This window comes from Odocoileus virginianus, chromosome 20 (genome assembly GCF_023699985.2).
Source record: "Odocoileus virginianus isolate 20LAN1187 ecotype Illinois chromosome 20, Ovbor_1.2, whole genome shotgun sequence".
NCBI classification, from domain to species: Eukaryota; Metazoa; Chordata; class Mammalia; order Artiodactyla; family Cervidae; genus Odocoileus; species Odocoileus virginianus.
Window position 1 is genome coordinate 21,956,824 of NC_069693.1, and position 20,694 is coordinate 21,977,517.

General features: G+C 40.3%; 1 protein-coding gene and 1 pseudogene across 1 annotated transcript in view; both read right to left on the reverse strand.

Annotated features, from left to right (window-relative positions):
• PKD1L3 (polycystin 1 like 3, transient receptor potential channel interacting) overlaps positions 1-20,694 on the reverse strand; it is a 75,560-nt gene that overhangs the window by 4,544 nt on the left and 50,322 nt on the right. The window contains exons 23-29 of the mRNA XM_070451884.1: positions 18,814-18,913; positions 17,453-17,593; positions 16,232-16,417; positions 7,211-7,526; positions 6,005-6,138; positions 1,750-1,874; positions 819-979 (exon numbers count right to left, since the gene is read on the reverse strand). Of these exons, the coding sequence (XP_070307985.1) occupies positions 819-979; positions 1,750-1,874; positions 6,005-6,138; positions 7,211-7,526; positions 16,232-16,417; positions 17,453-17,593; positions 18,814-18,913 (1,163 nt within the window). The remainder of the gene's footprint in view (positions 1-818; positions 980-1,749; positions 1,875-6,004; positions 6,139-7,210; positions 7,527-16,231; positions 16,418-17,452; positions 17,594-18,813; positions 18,914-20,694) is intronic.
• Positions 13,396-16,225, reverse strand: LOC139029888 (small ribosomal subunit protein eS12-like; annotated as a pseudogene).

Genomic DNA, 20,694 nt, shown 5'->3' on the forward strand with positions numbered 1-20,694 from the left:
GGGGTGTTACTCACCAATTGTTGCAGGTTTCTGTAGTTATGTGAGAGATGCATTGATACTTTTATGTTGCAGCAACTAGGTTACTTGGAAAGACCTCCACAGACATGAGTGAACTGGCACTTTTATTGTGATCAGACGTAGGCAGTGCCACACAGCAGGCAGGACCTCTGCCAACACCATTCAGACTGCACACTACACCACTGTCCCTGAATGAACAACCCTCTACAAGGCCCTCCTGGGACACCGCCTCGGTCGTAACACAGATCCGCAGCCCCGGCTACTGAGCACTGAGAGGTTAGAGAAGCTCCACGTGGCAGTACTTTGGGAAATACTTTGTCTTTCCCACGAGAAAGGCCACAGAAGTTACCCCAAAAGGGGCACCAGACTGCTGCTCGGTAAGGATGAGCTAATGGATAAACATCCCTTCCCAGAAAGCAACCCTCTTTGGATTTAGAGATGTTCCATGTGTTGTGGTTTTATTCAAAGAATGATCATTTGTCATGTCAGGACTTCATTCCTTGGCCAAAGGTGCAAAATGACCCAATTCCAGGCCCTTGCTATGTGAAATTTAATTGTATTATCATCCTAGACTAACACGTACCTAAGTACTGTGAAGGCAGAAGAGCTTTTCACGTGTAATTAGCAGTTACCAGTTTCTAGTTGTGATCTTCACTGTGGAGAGTCTGTGTTTAACTGTGGTATTATACAAATAGAGATCTGGCAGAGAGGAAGAGGGGAGTTTGAAAGAATACTTGTGTAGGCAGTAAATTCTGAGCATCGAGGAAGAATATCCTTTGCTCCCTCGGGGTCCTTCTTACCTGTCCCGGTCATAGTGGTATTGTACCATGTGTTTTTTATGTAGAGAAATAAGTGTCAAGTCAAGTCCCAAGATGACAAAGCTAATGAGGATTATGCTCATATCTAGAAGGTTTCTTTTCTTCATGAAGAACTTCCACTTCTGCTGTTTCAACCGGCGACCCTAAACATAAGACACCACAGTCACTATTGCTTGCCTGAAAGATTACCTACGTCTTCCCCCAGTGAAGTGTTAAGAACTCTGGGAAGGCACTCAGTCAGGGACCTTTCAGATCCCTAACTTGGACACAATCAGTTCTGGTCTCAGTTCTACCTTGTAGTCATTCAGAACTGCCACTTACAGAAAAGTTGGCCTCCTTAAAACAACAGTAATTGTATACATTCATCACGTTGCTTAAACTTAATAATAAAGTTTCTCAATTAATTAAAACTCTGAAAACGAAATATTGCATGTGGCCGAAGAAGTGCTTTTTGGGTGCAGTCATCTGAGTACGTGTTACCTTATATAGGGGTCATGTGTGTGCTAAGTCCTATCTAACTGCAGCCTGTCAGGCTCCTCTGTCCATGGGATTTTTAGGCAAGAATACTGGAGTGGGTTGCCATGCCCTCCTCCAGGGGATCTTCCCAACCCAGGGATGGAACCTGCATCTGTTAACATATCCTGTGTTGGCAAGTGGGTTCTTAATCATTAGTGCCACCTGGGAAGCCCCAGATAGGGGTCATATAACTACAAAAAATTCTTTCTATAAACTTAATTTTTTAACTCTAGAAAACTGAAAGAACTACTTGGTGGAAAGCCAGTAGATTTAACTGAACTCAGTCTTCTGGAAAGGACCAAAATCATAGCCATAATCCTAAAAGCAGCTCACTGTGGTTCTCCAAGTAATACCTGGCAACACTGAGAATTTCTTACATCTAATATTTTCAGTTCACCTGTACAAAGGTATAGTAACAGACCAGTAGATAGTAGATGACTTGTGACATGACAGACCAGGCAAAGTTCCTTGATATCTGAAGGGAAGTTAAAATGTCCAGTCTCATGGAGGTGAAGAAAGCACCTGAGAAAAAGAAAGAATGCCTGGAGTTAAGAGCCTTTAAATTTGCCTTCTGCCCTTCCAGCTCGCTCTCAAACAACCCCAAGTGTTCCTGTACCATCTGTTTTAAATTTTCCTGAGTCTCTGCATGCCACTTAGTATTTCTTCTAGAACTGTCATGAATATTAAATGGGATCATGTATGCAAAGCCACTGGAGGAATGTGTGGGTTGCACTGAAAGTCGGGAGAGGATTATACTGTTGATCCCACATAGAGGACAGTGTCTTAACAGCTGTTAACAGGTGTTGTGCCAAGTCAGAATGGTTACAGAAACAAACTGACTAGCAGTACTGTTGCAAAATGATGTTTCAGAGAATTGATGATTGCAATGTAAACTGGGGTGAATGGAATTAAATGGAAGTGTGGTACCTTTGTTTAAAGCTTTTAAAAATACATTTCAGAAATTAGTATGATGAAAAAGATTTGAAGCTTTTAAAATTTAGACACTATATGTAAAGCACTAACAGTATCCCATGAATACTAACAGTATCCCCTGCATACTCAGATGTTTATGAAGACAGACTAAAAAGCTTTATAAGATCATGAAATGTTTATAGATATAAATTTTCCAAATACTAGAACTAAGATGCACCCCTTGTAGTAGAAAGTACATTTAAGAACAAAAGGAATTCCTACCTTACATAGCTAGCTCTCATGGGGAAAGCCAGGACTTTCCCCATGTTTATTTTACCCCTAGTTTTTGAGTAGTTAAAAACCCTATGAAGACTCTTGGGAAGCTTTCATGTTTCATTTTGAAACAAGTATAGCAGAAGTGGTCTACTGTGTGTGCGCCTGGGAGGACAAAAATTCTGATTAGAAGTAAAACCTATGGTCATAGGACACTTGTGGGCAAATTATGGGGGAGGGGAAAGGAAGGAGGATTAGGGCAGACTTCCTGTTAAAGGGGGAGGGATTGAACATACCCGGTTTCCCCCTAATGCCTTACCAAAAAAAAAAAATGCCACTGACAGTAAAGAAATTTAAAAAATGACCCAACGATAAAGAGGAGGTGGGCAGATGAGCCTGGAACTGGAAAACAGCTGAATGACACTGCCTGAGAAGATTCAAGAAAGCTGAAACCTAAGCCAGCAGCACAGGAAACCCAGAAGGAAGCGGGTTCTTACCACAAAACCCCACAAAGGCTGAGAAACTGGAGGTATCAGGTACCTCAGAAGGTAGAAGTACAAATAGAACTAACAGAATCCTAAGTCTGGACATAAACAGTTAAAACCCAGCTTTCCTCTCTCCCCTTTACAACCATGTTATTTATTACCCATCCTGCCTTCCTAGTAACACTGAGCCAGAGAGAATCTGAACTCAGGACACCAGGTACATCTGTGGGTAGTAGTCCACTGGAAAAGGGAATTCAAAGAAAGTTTAAATATTCCCCTTCCCTTAGCTGGCTCTGAGGAGTCGTAAAGGCTTACATCCTCAAGGCAGGAGAACGGAGGGGTTCTCTCTCCAAACTGCTCCCCAAAAGGACCGATACTACCTGACTAGCTCTGTCCATGCATAAGGTGCTTCTAATTAGCACTTATTTAAGAGGGAGGCAGTAAAAACCAAATATGACAGGACACTTGAATCCCTAACACTGAAAACTGTAGATCAGAACACCAAAAAAGGCTCAGGGGAGTTACAGAAAGCCTTGAAGGAGCAGAAAAAACCATAAACCTGTAATATCCTTAGTGAAGAGGATACTGCATCCAAAAAGAACAGTAGGAAACTATGAAAAAGAGATGAGAACAATTTTTAGAAATCAAAATATTCCAATAGTGGTTTGGAAACTGAAGTAATTGCTCAGAAATCAGAAGGATGGAAAATAAAGTAAAAACATGAGGAAATCAGAGGATCCATCCATGAATTCCAACATCAAAATGCTAAGACTATCAGGAAAAGGAAAAAAATAGAAGAAGAAATAGAAAAATGCAAGAACATCTATTAGAACTTAAGGGATACATTTCCAGATCAAAGGACACACTATGAACTCCATTCCTAACTCTGGGGACCAAGAGATTATTTTAAAAACTTTTGGGAGTAAGGGGATCATCATACTTGTTAATAGCAGTATGAGAAACTAGAAGACAGTGGAGCTAAACTTTTAAAAACTCTGAAAAACTACTGTATCCAGCCAAATGATTGATCAGCCAAATGTGATGGCAGGAAAAAAGCTTTTTTGGGGGCTCCAAAATCACTGCAGATGGTGACTGCAGCCATGAAATTAAAACACACTTGCTCCTTGGAAGAAAAGCTATGATCAACCTAGACATATTAAAAAGCAGAGACATTGCTTTGCCAACAAAGGTCCGTCTGGTCAAGGCTGTGGTTTTTCCAGTAGTCATGTATGGATGTGAGAGTTGGACTATAAAGAAAGCTGAGCGCTGAAGAATTGATGCTTTTGAACTGTGGTACTAGAGAAGACTCTTGAAAGTCCCTTGGACAGCAAGTAGATCAAACCAGTCAATCTTAAAGGAAAACAGTCCTGAGTATTCACTGGAAGGCCTGATGCTGAAGCTGAAGCTCCAATACTTTGGCCACCTGATGAGACGAACTGACTCTTTGAAAAAGACCCTGATGCTGGCAGAGATTGAAGGCAGGAAGAGAAGAGGACAACAGAAGTTGAGATGGCATCACCAACTCAATGGACATAAGTTTGAGCAAGCTCTGGAATTTGGTGATGGACAGGAAAGCCTGGCATGCTGCAGTCCATGGGGTAGCAAAGAGTCGGACACAACTGAGCAACTGAACTGAAGGCTTTAAGAAAATTTATTTCCCTTGCTCATTTCCAGGAAGTTACCAACAAACATACCAGCTGGATGTGCTCCAGCAAAATGAGAAAGTAAACCAAGAAGGGAAGACATGGGATTTAGAAGAAAGGTGATCCAACAGAGGAGAGAGGGGACAGGGAAGGGAGAGTCCGAGTTCAAGAGCTCTCAAGGCCTAGAAAATAACCAATCTGGACTACACCAAAAGAACAGTGGGCCTGGGAGAAGATGTCTCTAAGGAAAAAACAAAATGATAGGTTGCTTGATAGTTTTGAACAGAATGAAATTTTTACTTCTAGGAAGAGTCTGGAGGTGAGTCAATGATAGATGCAAGTCAAACCAAGAAAGTGAAAAAAGAAAAGGAAGTAACTATAAACTCTAGGGAAAAATATTCTAAGAGAAAAGATATTTAATTTTAATACACGGAGGTTGGTGGTTTAGTTGCTCAGTGGTATCCAACTCTTTCCAGCCCCATGGACTGGTCCACCAGGTTCCTCTGTCCATGGGATTTCTTGGGCAAGAATACTGGAGTGGGTTGCCATTTCCTTCTCCAGAGGATCTTCCTGACCCAGGGACTGAACTGGGTCTCCTGCATTGCAGGCAGATTCTTTACCAACTGAGCCACCAGGCTCATCCTTAGAAAATATTTATATAATCACTGTAATAGAAATATTAAATTAGTCATAAGTTACATTACTATATTGGCAGAATGATAACTACTGGGAGAATGTTTTTATGTGTGTGTATGTTGGGGTATGTGTGGGTATAAAACAGTTGAATTATCATCATCATCATAAGAAGATACTATTGGGACTTCCCTGGTGGTACAGTGGATAAGAATTCACCTGCCAATGCAGGAGACATGAGTTCGATTCCTATTCCAGGAGGCTTCCACGTGCCACAGAACAGCTGGCCAAGCACAGCTACTTAGCCTGTATGCCACAACTGCTGAAGCCTCCACATCACAAGAGGAGGCCCAGGCACTCTAACACAGGATGGCTCCTGCTCGCTGCAGCTAGAGAAAGCCTGCGTGCAGCAATGAACACCCAGCACCCCCCCCCCCAAAAAAAAGAGACTATCTATGACATATTAATAAGCATGTTGCATTTTTAGAGTAATTTTTAAATACCAAAGAATCAGTTAAATCTGCCTCTGGAGAGTAGGAATGAAGTGAGGATGAAGAAAGACCTGCTAATTTTTGCCTTGAAATATCTGACTTTTAAAGTTATGTGCAACAGCTTTAAATAATTTGTTTTAATGACATAAGATAAAAGAAATGGGGCCTTCAGTGATACCCAGGTCACAGAGGGAAGAGAGAAGAGGCCTTCATACCTACATTGTTGGACTCCAAAATCAGGGTCACTACACAGAACAAGTTCACATTAGCATTGAAGACCACAAATTCCACAAAGAGGCTTTTGGTGCAATGGTCTAGCCAGTGGCTCTGTTCAAGTTGCTGTAGAACTCTGGAAAAACAGACAGGCCAGCTATATTCTCCACTGAACTCTGCAGAGGAGGAAAATGCTCTGGCATTTCCAGTATGACTCACAGAGGAAGTGAGAAGTGACATTTCCCAATCTAGGTTCACCCTGTAAAATGCTTATGCTTACTAATGCCCAAACTTTCACTAGTATTCACACCAAAGTTAAATGTTCAAGAAAAGGTATTTGGCATTTAAGATCTGAGGTAGAATTAATTTTACCTCAACTAAGAATTCTACTTCAAAATTAATTACATTAGTATCTTTTAAAAACTTGTTTTAGACAATATCTAAAACTGAAGATTCATGAAATGGCTAATAATAATACAGTGTCAGTCACTAAAGCACTACTTTTTTTTTTTTTCCATTTATTTTTATTAGTTGGAGGCTAATTACTTTACATCATTACAGTAGTTTTTGTCATACATTAAAATGAATTAGCCATGGATTTACATGTATTCCCCATCCCAGTCCCCCCTCCCACCTCCCTCTCCACCCGAAAGCACTACTTTTAACATATTACAGGTGTAAGCAGTCAGAGCACCATTTGGTTGGCGTTGTTTTCGAGAAGTTAGTTTCTTGTTGAAAAATTCAATGAAAAGATAATCATTTTAATTTGGGCTTTTTGTACATAATGACAAAGACTCAGGATTTGTATATAACACCATTCTAAGTCTCTGGCAATTTAATTTTGGCATTTTAATTTTGGATTGTTCATGACATGGTGTTTCCTCTTATTTGAATACAGTTTGCTTAAGCTAGAGTTGAGTCTAACTGCAGCCAGAATTGAAACTGATGTGTTTTTCCAGATGAGAAAAGGAAGGAGATTTGGCAAAGTGGCAACCCCAAATATACCTTTAGTTTGAGGTTGAACAGGAATTTTTAAACTTAAAGATACATTTCCTTAGAAATCTAAAATAAAAGTGTCTACAAGTGCCATACATAGTATAGTAGCGTAATAGTGGCTGTCAAAACTACTCAAAAGGGTGCTTAATTCTTAATTGTCCTAAGAATGGACAGGAGCAAACATCTTGGACCTCCTGTTCAGGTTCACTCACCTGACTGCATTACTGGAGTTTCTTCCAAGTCTTGCAACATACCCTCCTCCAGAGTAAGTGGCAAACTCTCCCTGGATGGGATAGCCACCCAGTGCCTCCTGATTCTGGTAATGCCAGATGTTGTCCGATTTCGTGTTGTTTGTATCAGAGGGCCCCCAGTTAACCCCATAGTTCTCTGTATCCTCCTGAACTTGGTGAGATGGCTTCTCTTGTTCTCGAAGAGATAGTTGAGTTGAAAAGAATGTGGCACCAGGAAATCGAATCTGACGAAGTAGAACATTGCCCAAAAGAAAGGAGTTTCCATCAGTAATAAATCCTAGTGAGAGAATACAGGAAGCCATTTAAAAAAAAGTTGCCTCAGTAAGTTAGTAACAAAAAAAGGGCCTATTTTCACCAATATTTTTAAAAACATTTCTAGAGTTGCTAGCTAGCTAATACAATCAGATAAGCAAAAGAAATAAGATATGAACATTTTTTAAAAGGATATGAAATTATCACAATTTGTAAAAAATAATGAGGGAAATCCCTCACGGCCCAGTGGTTAAGAATCCATCCTGCAATGCAAGGGACGCAGGTTTGATCCCTGATAGAGGAACTAAGACCCCACATGCTGCAGAGCAACTAAGCCCACGTGCCACGAGTAGTGAGCCCTTTCAACTGTAGAGTTTGTGCGAGCAACGGAAGGTCCTGCATGACACAACAGAGAACAGCCTGCTGCAACTAAAACTGGATGTGGCCAAATGAATGAAGACAATGATCTAGATAAACATTAAGAAGTGAATGTGACATCAAGAGCATAAAAGGGATAATAGAGTGTAGTTTTGTATGCGGTTGAAGATAAGTTGTTATTGGTTTAAAATAATAAATTTATAGTAACTGTAAGATGTTTTATGTAAGCCTTATGGTAACCTTATGGATTTCTCTGATAGCCCAGTTGGTAAAGAATCACCTGCAATGCTGGAGACTCCGGTTAGAATCCTGGGTAGGGAAGATCCGCTGGAGAAGGGATGGGCTAACCGCTCCAGTATTCTTGGGCTTCCCTTGTGACTCAGCTGGTAAAGAATCTGCCTGCAATGCGGGAGACCTGGGTTCAATCCCTGGGTTGGGAAGATCCCTTGGAGAAGGGAAAGGCTACCGACGCCAGTGTTCTGGCCTGGAGCATGTGTAGTCTTGTATAGTCCCTGTATAGTCCATGGGGTCACAAAGAGTCAGACATGACTGAGCAACTTTCACTTCACTATGGTAACTGCAAAACAAAAGCTATAGAAGGTAAAGGGAGAGAGGAATTAAAGCCTACCACTACAAAAAATTAATCACAAAGGAAGACAAGAAAGGAACAAAGGATTACAAACCAGAAAATGAACAAAATTACAGTTTTAAGCATAACCTATCAATAATTACTTTGAATGTAAATGACTAAATTCTCCAGTCAAAAGACACAGAGTAGCTAAATGGAAAAAAAATACAAGATCAACAATATGCTGTCTATAAGAGACTCACTTAAGCTTTAAGGGTACACATAGGGTATGCATAGGCTGAAAATAGAAGCATGGAAAAAGATGCTATGCATATCAACAAAATACTAGAAAACCAAAATTCAACAGCACCTTGAAAGGGTCACACACCACAATCAAGTGAGATTTATCTTGGGATTCAAGGATGATCCAAAATACATAAGTTAACAAATGTGATACATCATATTAGAAGACTGAAGGACTAAAAACATATAATCTCAACAGATATAGAAAGAGCATTTGACAAAATTCAATATCCTTTCATGATAAAAACTCAACAAATTAGGCAAGAAGGAATGTACTTCAAGAAAATAAAAGCCATATATGTCAAGCTCATAGCCAAATTTTATACTCAGTTGTGAAAAATTAAAAGCTCTTCCTCTAAGATAAGGAACAAGATGAAGATGCCTACTCACCATGTCTATTCAACACAATACTGGAAGTCCCAACCAGAGAAGTTAGGCAAGAAAAATAACAAGGCATCCAAATAGGAAAGGGGGAAGAATGCAACTGAACCCTTTTATTATGCCATATACAAAAAATCAACTCTATATGGATCAACAACTTAAACCTCAGGCCTAAAACTACAAAACTCCTACAGGTAAACAGAGAAAAAGCTTCTTGACACTTGGTCTTGACAATTTTTTTTTTTTGATATGACATTAAACATTTAGGCAACAAAAAGAAACAAGTGGGAGTACATCAAATGAAAAGGTTTTTGCACAGCAAAGGAAACAATAAAATAAACCTATGAAATGGGAGAAAATATTTGCAAACTATGTACCTGACAAGACGTTAAAATCCAAAATCCATAAAGAACCCATACAACTCAATACCAAAAAATAAATAAACCACACATTTTTCTAAAGAAGACATACAAATGACTTACAGGTATACATAAAACTCACTAACCACAGGGATATACAGAAATCAAAACTGCACTGTGGTATCACCTCATACCTATCAGGATGGCTATCATCAGGAAGACAAGAAATAAGAAGTGCTGGTGAGGGTCTGAAGAAAGGAATCCTATTAATCGGAATGTAAACTGGTTACAGCCGTTAAGGAAAATAGCATGGAGGTTCCTCAAAAAATTAAAAATAGAGCTACTGTATGATCCAGCAATCTTACTAATGGCTATATATGGAAAGGAAAGGAGATAAAATCACCATCTTGAAGAGAGATCTGCACTCCCGTGTTCATAGCAGGATTGTTCACAAAACTGAAAATACAAAATTAGCCAACAAAGAAGCATGTATGGTCTCTCATAAGTGGAATTTTAAAATGTCGAACTTACAGAACCAGACAGAACGGTGGGTACCAGGGACTGGGGTGGGGAGAAGGATGGGTGGATGTCAAAGTACATAAGCTTTCAATTTTAAAGTGAATAAGTCCTGGAGATCTAATGTATGGCATGATTACAGTTTATAGATTAAAGTTAACAGCAATAGTCATATATTGTATATTTGAAATTTGATAAGAGAATAAAAGTTCTTATCACACCAAAAACAAAGCATGTAACTGTGAAAAGATGGATGTGTTGATTAGTATGATTGTGGTAATCATTTCACAATTCATATATCAAAGCATCATGTGTACCTTAAATACATACAATTTCAGTGTCTCCACTGTACCTCAATAAAGCTGGGGAGAAAAGAGAATCAACCTAAATACTCTTACCAAAAAAAATTCAGCAAGGTATCTGGGTATTAAATATGGTAAAACCAGTAGCCTTCAAACACTAGTTAGTATAGTGAAATCTTATTGACCATAGAACACAAAAGATAAACCTACTAAGATGTACCAGAATCACATGAAGAGAATTCAGTATGACTGAGGGATACAAATGAAGATGAGAACAGAAAAGCATATCACATTCCCAGGTAAGATATCAATAGCTTATCAGCTAAGCTACTGATATGCTATCCATTCTCTAAATTTTTATAAATCCTCATTTTGTTTCTGTATAAATATCTAAACCTCTATCTATAACTAAGTAAGCTCTTAATATATAAAAAGCTCCCATTTATCAAAGCAAGCAAACAAAACCAAGCAGCCCAAAGAAAAATAGGCAGTTTACAGAATGGCATTCATTCATTCTTGTCTCAATCCGCGTGTATCGAATGCTCACATACACCGGGTCCTATTCTGGGTGCCAGGCACAGAGCAGTGGGCGAGAGTCCCTGCCCACAGGGCACTCACACTTGAGAAGGGAGGCAGACAGGCAATAACCAAACAATATCCAGGTAATAATAGTGCTATGAAGAAACGCTGAGGAGGAGGAGGGGACAGTGTCCTGTGGGGAGGGAGCAGTGCTACATTCATTCTCAGGGATGATTAGACGTTTCTCTGAGGAGGTGGCTTATGAGAGTTTGCTGTTTAGTTACTAAGTCGTGTCCGACTCTTTTGCAAACCCATGGACTAGCCCTCCAGTCTCCTCTGTCCATGGGATTTCCCAGGCAAGAATACTGGAGTGGATTATGAGAGAGACCCTAACAAAGTCTTGAGCACCCGCTGCAGACATCAGTAAGGGCAAGAGCACTGAGTTCCAAGGCGCTGAAGCAAGACTGTGTGCGGCCTGGTTAGGGAGAGCACAGAAGCTTGTGTGGCAGAAGTAGAGTGAATGAGAGGTGGAGTGAGGTTAGGAGAAGGAACAGAGGTAGGTGCGACAGCCCAGAGTGGGGAAGGCCCTAGAGTAAGCTTCAGAAAGGGTTTAAGCTTTTAAGTGTGATGGAATCCATTGGGAGCTTTTCAACAGGGACAAAACGCATTTATATGTTAAAGAAAGACAATATGGGGAAAATGGAATGTAGAAGTGCAAGAGTGGAGGTAAGTTTTGTCCATAAGAGAGGTGACAAATGGCTCCTTGATTTAGTTTTGACTTGCATTTTCTTGTGAGTGCAGTTGCAAACCTTTTGTGTATCTCAGAGCTACCTGTATGGTGAACTACTGGGGATGTGCACAGATCTTACACAGTGCTCATGGAAATGTTAATTGGTACAACTGAGGAGGACAATTTGGCAATAGCTTTTTAAATGAAAAATGAATATACAGTTTTATCAAGTCTTTTCAAGATACTTTTCTTACAGATATATTTGCACGAGTGAAATTATGTATGTAAAAGGATATTAATAATAGCACTGTTGTTAATAGTAGAAGACTGGAAACAACCTAAATGTCTACCAATAGGGAGTTGGTTATACAATTTATGGTACATCCATGCAATGGCATACTATACAGTAAGTGAATAAAACATAGAAAGGGACAGCTTTACATATGCTGATGGAACAATCTCTAGGCAGCCTAAGGGGAAAAGGCAAAAATGCATGACAAGTGTTTATAGCAGGCTGCTGTTTATCATCAAATGTATTTGCAAATATACAGGTTACCTCTGAAAGAATTTATAAATGTAGCTTGGAGATACTATGGGTTTAGTTCAAAACCACTGCTACAAAGCAAGTCACATGAATTTTTTGGTTTCCCAGGGCATATAAAACTTATGTTTAGGGAATTCCATGGCTGTCCAGTGGTTAGGACTTGGCACTTTCATTGCCAGCACCCAGGTTCAATTCCTGGTCTGGGTACTAAGATCCAGCAAGTCATGTGGTGTGGCCAAAAAAAAAAAAAAAAAAAAAGTTTAGATTGAAACATAGTCTGTTAAGTATACAATACCATTATGTCTAAAAAAGCAATGTACATACCTTAGTTAAAAACTTAATTGCTAAAAAAGTACTTTATTTCTATAAAAAATGCTAACCATCACCTGAGCGTTCAGTGAGTCAATCTTTTTGCAATAGTAACACCCAGGATCACTGATCACAAGGTCACCATAATAAATAAAGAGCCGAAATATTTCAAGAATGACTAAAATGTGACAGAGACACAAAGTGAGCAAATGCTGTTGAAGAAATGGCACAAATGAAGTTGCTTGACACAGGGTTCCCAAACCTTCACTTTGTTAGACAGAGCAGTATCTCTGAAATGTAATAAAGCAAAATGCAATAAAGTGAGGTGTGCCTGAATAATCAATTGGTAATGAGGTTGCCTTTCAGAGGGAGAGAAGGGATCAAGGGGCAAAGGAGAGTTGCACAACATTCCTTGTGGTGTATACTGTTTTTCTCCATATTCATGTTTTAATTATTAAAAAGATGTTTTAACATGAAAGAAAAAGATTATGTTAGAAAATCTGGCAGGGAAAGGTTTGCAGTAGTTATCAAAGGACCGAGGATTCTAAAGAAGATAAGAGGAAGGTAAGGGATGATTTAACCTTCAAAGGTAGCCTCACTGTATATTCCTTAAATTAAAAGTATGCAATAATAGAATTGTGAGATTAATGGTTTTCCATCTGAGAAGAAAGTCACAAGAGAAAAAACAAGTTTAAATTGCTACAAGAGGAATTTTAATTAAATCTTACCAAAAAAATTCTTCCCAAATGTGTTTTGACATTGGATTAGACTATTTAGCAAAGTTACGTATTTACAGGATACAATTACTTGCCACAAATGGCTTGGCTCTCAGTATTTCTGCAAACAAGTGAACTAACGGGACTGGGCTACATCAGTTCCGAGAGCAAAAAAATTTTTAGCAGTTAAAGAGTGAAAAAATATTACTGGCAATATATAGCTTTTTAAATGAAAAATGGATATACAGGTTTGTTTTAAAAAAAAAAAAAAAAAAAAACCAAGAACCCAGCTTTTATTTCATCATTTCTTGCATTTGAAGTACTCCTCGATGACATCCTTGGCCGGAGACTCTTTACCATAGTCCTTAACCACCACACAAGTGCAACAAACTGCTTGACAGGGTTTCCCTCTCTGTCAGTTTCACAGAGGCCTACCCATTCCCCTGGTTTCTTGTTGTCATCAACCTTAATCAGGTTGGTTTGGTGCTCAGCACAAAGTGCTTCCACTAACTTGACATACATATAGGCTCATCACAGTGGGATGCAAGCACTCATAGATGGGCTTGGCACTTGTCTAAGGTTTTGGCAGCTTCGTGAATTCCACAGGCTAGGCCATCGTGGATGAGGGTGGTCTTAGCACCTCTTGCAGAGCAGTATTAACGTCCATTACACCTCCAGCAGCAATGCCTTCCTCAGCCATGGCGGTGGGTTATTGGTGGAACCGAATCTTGAATGCATCCGAGCCTCCATGCGGCAGGGGAAGCTGGATATACAGTTTTATCAAGTCTTTTCAAGGTACTTATCTTATGGATATATTTGTACGAGTGAAATTATATATGTAAAAGGCTATTTAATAGTACTGTTGTTAACAGTAGAAGATTGAAAACAATCTAAATGTCCATCAGTATCATCTACTTAATTCTATTTCTTTATCTACATCTCAGATTGCTGTTGCTCTTCCTTAGTATGTCCAGGTAACTCCTGTAACCTCTGTAGTTCTAGAAGAACCAGAGCTCCAACTGCCCCAATTAATAATAGCTAAGACTGGGACTTCCTTGGTGGTCCAGTGGTTAAGAATTTGCTTGCCAGTGCAGGGGACATGGGTTCAAATCTCTGGTCCAGGAAGATTCCACATGACTCGGAGCAATAAAGCTTGCGCACCACAACTATTGCGCCTGTGCTCTAGAGCCCAGGAGCCGCAACTGCGGAAGCCCATGTGTTAAGAGCCCATGCTCCACAACAACAGAAGCAATGAGAAGCCCACGCAATACAATGAGAGAGCAGTCCTGGCTTGCCGCAACTAGAGAAAAGCCTGCTCGCAGCAGTGAAAACCCAGTGCAGCCAAAAAAAAAAAAATAATAATAGCTAAGACCCACTGAGTGCCTAACACTGCTCTACGTACTTAGATCTACTAAGTTTTAAATTTTCACATCAATCTTAAAGGATAGATCCTAAGATTATCCTCACTGTATAGACGGGGAAACTGAGGCACCAGAGGTTGAGTGATTCACTCAGAAATACATTGCTGGTAAGTGGAGAGCAAGGGTGTGGCTTCTGAGTCTGCACCTTTGCATCTAGTCTAGCCCGTGCATCTAGAGCCCTTTGCAGCATGAGAAGCCACTGCCAGAAGCAGCCCTTGCACTGCAACTAGAAAGAAAGGCCCCACCCTCTGCAACGAGAGAAAGCTCAGGTGCAGCAACAAAGAGTCCATGTGCTGCAAAAAAGACCCAGCACAGCCATAAAATTAAAAAGTAAATGAAACTCAGCTAGAAAGAATCAACATGCAATGCATAGGAGTTGCCACCTGTAAAATCTCTTAAATGCACCACATACACATTAAGAGCTTCCCAGGTGGCGCTAGTGGTAAAGAACCTGCCTACCAGTGCAGGAGACATAAGAGACGCGGGTTCGATCCTTAGGTTGGGAAGATCCCCTGGAGGAGGGCATGGCAACCCACTCTAGTATTGTTGCCTGGAGAATCCCCATGGACAGAGGAGCCTGGTGGGCTACAGTCCATGGGGTCACAAAGAGTGAGACACAACTGAAGCAACTTAGAAAGGACACACGTTTAAGAAAAGACTATACAGATGTAGAAAACAACTCATGGTTACCAAAGGGGAAATTGGGAGAGTATAGCATGGGAACTCTAGTCAATATTCTGTAATGGCCTATGTGGGAAAAGAATCTAAGGAGGGATATACATATACACATAACTGATTCACTTTACTGTATACCTGAAACCAACATTTCCAACACTGTGAGTCAACTATACGCCAATAAAATTTAATTTAAAAAAAAAGAAAAGAGTACACATGTTTACTCGGATGACACATCACTCAGATTTTTTTTTTCAGGAATTTAGGAGATATTCCAAATCTCAACAGAAAGGCACCACCAATCCTGAGATTAATGCATGCAGCAATTTCCAGAACACAACTCACTTAATAAGACACAAAGTTGTAATACGACAAAGCGTTGGCACCTGGTTGAGAAATAATGAAGCAGCAGCATTCATACTAACTCCTCTTGATGGTGAGGTTCTCTGAGGGTACAAACCACATAATACTCATCTTTTTATCATTAGCTTCTAGGACAGTTCCCAGTACACCAGTTGTTCACTACATATTCACAGAGTTGAACTAGATAACCAACCAAGAAAAGTCACACATCACAGACTAAGGAATGACTGCACATCAGGCAATGTATCCAAATATCACCCTGGTGTGAGATCTTTCTGATTACATCTGGGCTTAGAGAACAAACTTCAGCTGCATGTGGTTCCTTCCTTCACAAGGAGGCCACCAACCCCAAGGACCACTTTAGTTACTTCTCATGCTGTAAGTGAATAAATTCTCAACTTTGTTTATCAGCCTCTAGTGAAACTCTTCAGTGGGAATCAGCCCTCGGGGACTGATCACCCAGACATAAACCTGAAACTGTTTAGATGGGTCCCTAGGAGTGGACCTTTGGGTGCCCACAGAGGTGCAGTCATACGGACACAGCCAGTGAAACTCTCTCCAGTGTTCTGATGGTTACTGTAGGAGCATTTGGGAAACCAACTGTATCCCACATTTGCAGGGCTGGGCCCCTGGACTGTATTCTTACCTCTGTAATCCCCATACAGGTTGGGAAGGAGGGTGCTATTGGCCCAGGTGTAGAAATGCTTAAGAAGTTTGATCTCTGAGAAATGGTGAGAAAAGCTCTTGTGGATAGCTTGACGGAGGTAAAATCTATTGGAATTCTGCGTCGAGTAGACTGTAGTCATCAACAGGGTAAGGAAAAGGATTTGTGCTAGTACAGAAGCGAGAAAACCATAGGTGAATTTGAAAATGAAATTTCAAATTTCAATTCTTTGAAATTCTCTATATGATCAGACTTATGGAAGCCAAGGGGAAGGCGGGGAGGGAGAGGGATGGGCTGGGATTTTGGGGTTGGTACATGCAAACTACTATGTGTAGAATGGATAAACAACAAGGTCCTACTGTATAGCACAGGGAACAATATCTAATCTCCTGGGATAAACCGTAATGGAAAGAATATAAAAAAAGAATGTGGATATATGTATAACTGAGTCACTTTGCTGTAGAACAGACTGGCACAACATTATAAACTAACTATACTTTAATTAAAAAATTATCTATACATTTTTCTTCATTTTTCCCTAAGCATATAGACTTTCACAGGTCAAAAACAGTCAAAAATTGAACTTTCACGTGATTCAACTGGTAATTGTCAGAGATAAGCCAAAGCATTTGGCTCCTGGTGATATCTGTATGTGCAGCAATAGATATGTACATATTCCTTCCCAGAATTCTGCCACTGATCAGAAATTATACCTGAGATACATAAAATCTCCCACAAAAAATGCTTTATTTTAGTTCTCAGGTCTAAATGACCCCCCAGACAACTCCCTCGGTCTCTTCTCATCCCTCATTACCTATCTCTGTTCACATGACAAAAACAGAATTTGTCTATTTTGGTCCAGAGAGTCCAATAACCCAAACAGTAGGTGTGCTGGACCTTGTACTTACAGGACAGCTATTTTTCAAAGCATATTCATTTTCCCTCCACCCTGTGATGCTGATCAAGTTTCAAGATTACATTCTGCAGACAGAGGAAGTGACTTCCTCAAGCACACAATTAGACCATAAGTTCAGGAGTCCCTCCATTCACCGTACAGCCGTGTTTAATAGCATCCAGAATGTTTTGAGGTGAATACTTTAATATACTTCCCCCCCTTCTAGGTTTTCCATTTTATTCTCACTCCCCCTTTCCTTGCTGGGAAATGTGTTGATGTATAAACATGTTACCGTCTTCTTTCCATACCTAAAACATCTCCTGTCAACTTGCAGAACTTCTTCTCTTTCAAGGTTCTTTCTGGGCGCTTAACTGGACTGTTCATAGTGGGGGCTACATAGATGGAGTTGTTCTTATCTCTTGAGCCGGGTAATGATGAAGGACATCTTGCTGTCAAAAATTCAAATGTAGGTCACAAAAAGGTTCTATTTCATTAAGTAGTTATTCATCAACATCTGCTGAACATCTACTATGAGTATCTCCTATTAAATGCTGAAATGGAGAAAAGAAGTTACACAAGCAATACTTCCCAAACTACCATCAAAGACTTAAAAAAATATTTCCAATCCATCAGGGACTAATACTTTTGTAAAATACAGTAAAAACTAGGAAACTGACACAGAACAGAGACCTACAAAATACAAGAAAAATGACATAAAATAGAGGCCTAAAAATAGAAGCCCCATTTTGAAAATTAGATTCAATAGGCCTAAAATTAGGCTGCCCAATTGCTATAAATGTTTCTAAAGGCTTATTCTGAATTTCTCCACCCCTTAGCAGCTTAAGCACCCCTTAGCAGCTTGTCCACTACTCAGCTTAAGAAATAAGTGGCAGCTAAGATAAAACCTGCTGTGTACTTCCTTGATGGTATCCCTTCTTTCTCTTCAGAGCTAATCTTCACCTAAAATTTGGAGTTTATCCTCCTATGCACTTCATTAAAAAATGTGTCTCTAAGCAAGGCATGCATTTCTTGCATGATTAAAATATTGTGTTAAAAGACTTCCCCGTAGCGGGGTGTGGGTTCTATCCCTAGTCGGGAAACTAAGATCACACATGTGGTGTAGCCTGGCTGAAAACAGAATGTTGTGTTAATTTTTCTGCCATTTGCTTTTTGGCCACCTTTTGTTTGGGAGTTTCATCTGCGTGAAATGAGTGGCTCTAGTCAGTTTTATTCAGACTTCCTCAGCCTCGGTGATTGAGTTGGGAGTGGGATTTAGGATTATTCTTAGTTTATAGCCAATGGTGATGTTATTAACTGAAATGAGAAAACAGTAAAGAAGTGAATTTGAGACAGCTGTAGGCATTCAGATACAGAGGGTGAGCAGTTGGAAACAGCACCTGGGGCTCAAAGCTAGAAATACAAGGAAGGAATCTGGAATACAGGGGAGAGTTGAAGCTCTGAGTGACCTCCAGAGGGACGGATCATAAGGAGTTCTGGTGACCCATTGGTTGGTCTTGGGTCAGGGAGGAGGCATGATGGCTGGTTAAAGACAAGATCCCTGAGTGGAGAAATTTATCTTAGTCAGTGAGGTGGCTGGGAGTACACTGTTCTGATATATAATTTGCTCTGTGCAAAATGAGATATTAGTTACAAGTATTAGTTGAATTACCCCAGAGTGCCAAGATCCTCCTGGTTTGATGTTCCTTCTCTCTGTGAAGTTGTGGCAGCCCGTTCAGCATCAGCGAGTAGAACAGTGTGAGGAAGATCACCTAGACAGGAAAGTCAGAGGCGGCACTAATAACGAGCAGACATCACAGAATCCAAGAAGGGGGCACCGACAGGTAGAGGTGAAGGTGGGTATGACTGCTACATCTCAGTGATCTGGCCCTTTATATTTATGGAACACTCAGGATTAAGTCATTTCATTGTTATTTTTGCATAACCACAAAGCCATGGCTGATATGTTGATATTTATATTTTTGCCTGTAGTCTTTAATCTGCTTGGCTAGGAAAACCTAAACTACCAAATGATTTGTGATGCTTTGTATAAATTTTCAGTAACACCTGTATTTGGGACAACTTTGATGAGCAAGACTGAAGAAGCTATGCTTTTGAAAGTGCCAGTTTTGCTGAAGAAGGCATGGAATTTTAGAACTGAGTAAGCCTCTGTTAGGAGAAACAAGTACCCCCCACCACTCCTTACATTTCCTTGGAGAGGAGGAAGTGCTCCAGTCCTCAGAGAACAAAGGACAAGAGTAATTCTTTCTGGCAAGAGTAATTACAAGAGTAATTCTTTCTTTCCTTGCTGTGGGGGTGTTGCAGGTGTGTTTGCTCTGCAGACCTTACGCTGCCCTCCAGTGGACGGTCTCAAGGACTAGATTTGAGGCGGATGCACCAAGCTGCTTCAGTGTCCGACTCTGTGCAACTCTATGGACTGCAGCCCACCAGGCTCCTCTGTCCATGGGATTTTCCAGGCGAGAATACTGGAGTGGGCTGCCGTGTCCTTCTCATCCCGACTCAGGGATTGAACCCGAATCTCTTACATCTACCCAGGATTGGCAGGTGGGTTCTTTACCACTAGCACCACTGGGAAGTTACTACAAAGTACACTTGATGGACTTCCTTGGTAGTCCAGTGGTTAAGTCCATCTGCCTTGCAATGCAGGGGACGTGGGTTTGATCCCTGGTCGCGGAACTAAGATCCCATATGCCACAGAGTAACTAAGCCCACGTGCTACAACTACAGAGTCCCGTGCTCCATAAGGAAAGATCCTGCGTGAGGCAAATAAGACCCGGCGCAGCCAAAAAAATACACTTGGCCATAAGTGAAATGAAAGTCGCTCAGTCGTGACTGACTCCTTGTGACCCATGGACTATTCAGTCCACGTAATTCTCCACACCAGAATACTGGAGTGGGTAGCCTTTCTCTTTTCCAGGGGATGTTCCTAACCCAGGGATCGAACCCAGGTCTCCGGCGTTGCAGATGTATTCTTTACCAGCTGGGCCACAGGAGTTCAACCAAATTCTCTCTGTAGCAATATTGATAACTAAGCAAACACATTGGTTTTCTATCTCTTCTGTTCCTCTTTTTATATTTTCTAACTTTTAAAAACTGATATACATTATAAAAAATTTTTTAAAAATTTAAGAGACTTTAAGAAACTTTAAAAATTTGGAAAGTTAAAGTGTTAGTTGCTCAGTGGTGTCTGACTCTTTGCTACCCCATGAACTAGCCCTCCAGGCTCCTCTGTCCATGGAATTTCCCAGGCAAGGATACTGGAGTGGGTTGCCATTTCTTTCTCCAGGGTATCTTCCCGACCCAGGGATCAGACCTGGTCTTCAATACTGGCAGGTTGATTCTTTACTGTCTGAGTCATCCATTAATTATTTTTGTCTTCAACTGAACTAGTTCTCCACATAATTACATTTTCCATAACATTTTAAATGGTTGCTTAGTATCCTATTACACAGATATGGCTGTCTTATAACACATTAAGCAATGAACTATTGTTGAACATTTAAATTGTTGTCAATTTTATCATTATAAACCA